This window comes from Rutidosis leptorrhynchoides, chromosome 6 (assembly GCF_046630445.1).
Source record: "Rutidosis leptorrhynchoides isolate AG116_Rl617_1_P2 chromosome 6, CSIRO_AGI_Rlap_v1, whole genome shotgun sequence".
NCBI lineage: Eukaryota > Viridiplantae > Streptophyta > Magnoliopsida > Asterales > Asteraceae > Rutidosis > Rutidosis leptorrhynchoides.
Genome location: NC_092338.1, coordinates 75,847,249 through 75,853,810, shown reverse-complemented (window position 1 = coordinate 75,853,810; position 6,562 = coordinate 75,847,249). Strand labels below are relative to the sequence as shown.

Below are 6,562 nucleotides of genomic sequence, written 5' to 3'. Positions count from 1 at the left end.
GTGTATGGCTGGAAACCATCAGAATCCACCCAAGGTCGCCTTTCGCACATTGCGTTGCGTGTGCAGCGGTGATGGGGTTTTTACCGGCCATGTCTTCGGATTTGTCTAGGTTTCCTCCAGAGCAGCAGTTGGGGGCGGGTTATGTAACTGCGGGAGATGATCGTGTGAGTGGTTTAGTCCCGTGGTTGATCTCAAACTACTGTTCAAAATAAATAAATATATATATATATATATATATATATATATATATATATATATATATATATATATATATATATATATATATATATATATATATATATATATATATATATATATATATATATAACATACCTAAATAATGGTATATACGGAGTATAATGTGATTAGTGATGTACGTTTATTTGCAGACCACAAGTGCGAGTTGCTACAACACCATAAGAGAATCTTGGTCTGAAATTAATAGAGTTGGTGCTCAACCAAATGGTCTTACTACCCTTTCTCAAATGTTCAACACATGCCAGTAATAATTCTAACATTACTTCATGACCAATTTGCTTATAGCAGTTTTTTTTTTGTCTAAAACTAGCTATTATTGAGTGTTTTGAAGGCCTTTGAACGCGGCTACTGATCTAAAGTACAAGTTGGAGGAGACCTACGGTCTTATGGCTATGTTCGATAGTCCTGCAAGCAATACGTATAGTATACCAGACTTTTGCAAAGCATCCGACGGAGTTGGAAACATGACCTACATTCTTACGAAGATCACCGAAGGATATAATGCAGTTTTTGGACATGAATGCATGCAAATAAACGAATTAAGCTATACTGACAATGCACCTGGATGGGATTCGAACAATGGATGGAATTGGCAGGTACACCCTATACCCAATACCCAATATACATTAAAAGCTACAATTATTTCTTCTTTCTAAAATCAATGGTTTTCTTGAAGTAAACAATTTTAGAAAAATAAAAATTACAAAGTATCATTCAAATTGTATAGGACCCTTTTGGTTTTTGATCTTAAATTCGCCACTAGTAGGGAGTATCTTCACTCTTATTTTTATATTGACATGAATGAATGTTTTAGCTAATGTGTTTGAATACGTGACAATAGAGAGCGTAACTATGGTTTAATTAGCATATATCGTTATGAAGGCGTGTACAGAAATGGTAATGCCAATGGGACAAGGAGAAAATGAGACGATGTTCGAAGCACGACCTTTCGACTTGGATAGCTACAATGAAGAATGCCAACAAATCTTCCACGTCACCCCAAGACCGTACTGGATACCAACCGAGTTTGGAGGCCATGTATATGAATTCCTTTCTTAATCCTTTATACAAGCTCGTTCTTATGTACTATTGTACTAACCTAATTATAAACTAATGATAAGGTGCTAAACTTGCAATTATATGATGTTACTTGCAAGGGTATAAAAACTGTGCTTGAGAAGTTTGCTAGCAACATCATCTTCTCCAATGGACTTCGTGATCCATTTAGCGCTGGAGGGTAAGTTCTGTTCAACCTCGAAAATACGCTTTATGTTGAACATATTACTAAGTCTTCCTTTTGGTGATACCAGAGTTCTTCAAAATATATCAGATACTGTGGTAGCTATATATACACAAGAAGGTACATTATTATCCAACTTTTAGCGGTCTTATTAAAGATATAGTCATAGTCATTATCATTTTCGATCATCATATTGATTATTTGTTAGATATTATTAAACAATATTGGTTCCAATATTACAAGAGCCATGATACTCTGCTTATAACCTGCCAATTTTTTTTATGTTTGATAAATTTAGATAAAATGTTTTACTCTTCTAGTTGCACACTAAATACGATTACAGATTGACTTCATTCTGATTTCTAGGACATCATTGCTTGGATATAACTACTCCATCGGATACGGATCCCGACTGGTTGGTCATGCAACGAGACTCCGAAATCAGCGTTATTCAAGGATGGCTATCAAACTATACGTACAGTCATTAACTCAATAAGGTTGTAAGATCATATATGTGCAATAACGGTATGTATCCGAATGTTGAAACATTAGGTTAATTTGAGATAGACGAATTTATCTTTTGGTATCCCCATTTAAGGAAACTCTGTTTCTAGTTATGGTTTAATCTTTAATTGCCTAGCCATTGCAATTTTCATCGAACGACTTCATATGGATTATTTCATTTTCTCGTTTATGTGTAATGTGTTTATTTGAGACCAACCATAGCCAATGATTAGGGCACTGACATCCAAGAAAGGTTCAAATCCTACCCTTCGATGTAAATTTACAACCATCAAATGACCAAAACACCCTTCTCAAAATCAAAAGCTTCTGGTCCAACCCACCTTCTCTCAACCACCGGAACTAAGGATGATAATGGTCACCCTATCCAGTGACAGTCTACCCGATTAACCTGATTCATGATGAATACGAATATTGACATGGATATGGATGAACCGAAATGGATATGGATATTGATCTGGATAAAAAGTTTCATTTATGGATATACCCATCAACACCATAAATGTAGATATATACATACATATTTACTTTTACAAACGGATTTATTGTTGTTACACAGATATTTTACTTGCAAACATATAATGAATTAACTATGATATATATTATAATAAAACACGTATATCTAACAAAATAAACATGCAAATTACATATTTAATTTGTCATAAGTTTAATAGTAAATTTAACAAATTGCATTATATTTGCGACAAAAATTACACTTTTGTGTGGATAGATTTCATTTATGTTATGTTATATTTATTTTTGTTATATAATGTTTTTGTTTTCATCACATATACAGAAATATAATAACATTTTTTGAATATCCAACGGATATTCATTAACCCGCTTAATCCGGTAGATATAGATATGGATGAACGAACTAAAATTAAATGGATATTAATATGGATATGGATGATCAAAAAACTATATGAATATGGATAACTGTAAGTCCGAAACCAATCTTCAAACCCCTGCATTTGGCCAGAGATTACTTGCATCACCAACACCATAGCCGGAATCACTATCGTTAACAATGACATCACCGGTCCGTCCGGTCCCACCTTTCATACGTGACCTCAATTTAACTCATATTGATCTAAACTACAATCACTCGAGGCTTTCCAACTGATTTATATATACAACTACACTTTTCTTGAATACCTTGATTTATCCCAAAACTACTTTTTGAGACGAATACGTAATGATATATCGCGTTTGTCTTCTGAGATTATCTTAGTCTCTTTGACAATAACTTTTACCAGCGATATTTCGATTAGTAATTCACGATTATCGAAGCTATTATGAACTTCCTAAATTCATACGAATCGAAGAAGTTCTCGAAACAACTTGAAGACATCGAAGTAAAAAATCAGTCTCGAAGAATGAAACGAAATGAACTATTTTTATAATAACCAGATGATAGTTCAAGATTTTACAAGAGAAAATAGGGAGAAAGGTGTTCTCGCACACTACCAATCATAAGCTATTTCCATATTCAACTAACTAGCTATTTATACAACAACTAACTAAACTATGCTAACTAATTTTCTGTTACAACTCAGTTATGTGAAGTGTTAAGCCATATCAACCCACATACGTGCCTTACTTGTGGTCAGATGGTTAGACATACAACAATTCACCCTCTTTGAAAACCTCTTAAAAAAATTGAAAGCGACTTTATGTCAGAATCTCAAGCCAAGACAAGTAACTGAAATACACGTTATGGAACTCTATAGTTTCTTGCATAGAATCAAGGACATTTCCATCATGATCAACAGTAGAGGATGAACGATTAATCATCTCGAAGAGCCTGTATGCGCTATTCCTCCCATACCCAAGCAAATAGAAGTTTGCGGTCACTTAATTTTATCTGATTCTACTTATTGTCACAGCAAAAATAGCCATTACGATTCCGCCACCATGAGCAAATGCAGTTTGCCAGCAGTTTACAAATCCAATAACAAGCATGTTGAAGAGTGCAACCATGTTAATAGGCCTCATTGGTAGATGTGTGACAGACCATGAACAAACAATAGTATGATCAGAATAATCACACAGAAACTACAAACAAACTCTTGAATTATACCAAACACTTTTACAGACTGAATCTCAAAAGAAACTGAACCAAAAAAGAAATACAGATGATCGAATGAATAAAACCCTAGATTTCTAGGCTTATATACACACAAACTATGACTAAATGACTAAGGGCCCCTTGGACTTTAAAACTTCTGAAAAATGGCACTTTTGGTCCGTGTACATATGTATATGCATTGATATGGATACCTAATTCCAACTATATCCCATCTGTGTATGAATTAGCCTGAACCCCACACCAGGTGTGTTATCCATGACTAACTCATACATGATCCACAAAGGAATTAGGCCTTCAACCTTGAAAGCTGAAACAGAAATGCAGCAGCAAGACCAGCTACATCTAGTGCAACATTGAATAGCTTCAACCTGCAGGACTCAACCAAACAACTATAAGCTAACATACAAACAGAATAATAAGATTGTTAGTTTAACACCCCCCCCCCCCCAATCTTATTATTTGAACAAATTCAAAAGGCCCATTTGATTGCAAATCTTTTCATGTTGTGGACCATTAATGCCTATAGTGAATAGGTCTGCAGTGTTATTTGCAGACTCTATTTTCAACCTGAATAATACCGAAAGACAGCTTCTCTCTTATATAGTGCAAGTCAATTTCAAAATGTTTTGTTTTTTCGTGAAACACAAGATTAGATGCTATTTTTATAGCAGCTTTATTATCAACAAAGATTTTTACTGGTATAATAGAGTTGTGTTTAAATTCATCAAGTAGCTTCAGAATCCATATGATCTCACAAGTAACATCAGCCAATGCCCTGTATTCAGCCTCTGCTGATGATCTTGAGACTGTACTTTGTTTTTTACTTTTCCATGAGACCGTGGAACCATTCAAGAACCCACAGAATCCTGTTACAGATTTTCTAACCATACATGCTTTACCCCAATATGAATCCACATAAGCAACTAAACCCATATCAACAGATTTAGAAATATGAACTCCTAAACCTGGTGCACCTTTAAGATATCTCAAAAGTCTCAAAGCACATTTAAAATGTGAATTTAGTGGAGAATGCATGAACTGACTCAACAAATGTACAGAATAAGATGGCAGGTCTGGTTAAAGTTTGATAGATCAATTTACCCATAAGTCTTTGATATTCATTAATGTTGGATAAAGGTCTGTCATTCTCAGTTTTTTAAGTATTTAAGATAAAACCAGACTCCAAAGGAGTTGGTGCAGGCTTACACCCAAGCAAATCAAACTGAGATAACAATTCAAGACAATACTTTCTTTGTGACAAACAAATTTCAGTTTTAGTTTTTAATACTTCTATTCCCAAAAAATACTTTAAAACTCCTAAATCCTTTATAAGAAACTTTGAACTGAGAAACTGTTTGATTTTTTTTATTTCATGCACATCATTCCCAGTAATCACAATGCCATCAACATAAACAAGAAGAACAACAAATATGTTCTTTTCAGATTTCACAAACATTGAGTAATCATTTTTGCTTTGAACAAACCCATGTTCACTCAAAGCACAAGTTAACTTCTCATTCCATTTCCTTGGAGCCTGCTTTAAACCATATAAACTCTTTTTTAATTTGCACTCTTTTTTCAGACTCACTAAAGTAACCTAAAGGCAAAGACATATACGCATCTTCATCAAGATCACCATATAAGAAAGCATTATTTATATCAAGCTGATATAAATCCCATCCATTAGTAACAACAAGACTTATAACACATCTAACAGTGGTCATTTTGACAACTGGTAAGAAAGTTTCATCAAAGTCAATGCTTTCTCTTTGATTATACCCTTTGGCCACAAGTCTTGCTTTATACCTATCAATTTGACCATTTGATTTATATTTGATTTTATACACCCATTTATGTAGTGACCCGAACTTTTTCATGTTTATATATATTAATTGAGATTGATATTTACATGATTAAATGTTTCCAACATATTAAGCAATCAAACTTGTTAAGACTTGATTAATTGAAATATGTTTCATATAGACAATTGACCACCCAAGTTGACCGGTGATTCACGAACGTTAAAACTTGTAAAAACTATATGATGACATATATATGGATATATATATAGTTAACATGATACTATGATAAGTAAACATATCATTAAGTATATTAACAATGAACTACATATGTAAAAACAAGACTACTAACTTAATGATTTTTAAACGAGACATATATGTAACGATTATCGTTGTAAAGACATTTAATGTATATATATATATATATATATATATATCATATTAAGAGATATTCATACATGATAATATCATGATAATATAATAATTTAAAATCTCATTTGATATTATAAACATTGGGTTAACAACATTTAACAAGATCGTTAACCTAAAGGTTTCAAAACAACACTTACATGTAACGACTAACGATGACTTAACGACTCAGTTAAAATGTATATACATGTAGTGTTTTAATATGTATTTATACACTTTTGA

General features: G+C 33.1%; 1 protein-coding gene across 1 annotated transcript; it reads right to left on the bottom strand.

Annotated features, from left to right (window-relative positions):
- Positions 1–3,883: 3,883 nt before the first annotated feature.
- LOC139853776 (uncharacterized mitochondrial protein AtMg00810-like) lies at positions 3,884–5,568 on the bottom strand. The gene is made up of 4 exons (XM_071843136.1): positions 5,289–5,568; positions 4,680–5,185; positions 4,412–4,480; positions 3,884–4,078 (listed from the first exon to the last, which is right to left on the bottom strand). Exons 1-4 carry the CDS (start codon positions 5,566–5,568, stop codon positions 3,884–3,886), a joined length of 1,050 nt encoding a protein of 349 aa, XP_071699237.1.
- Positions 5,569–6,562: the final 994 nt, after the last annotated feature.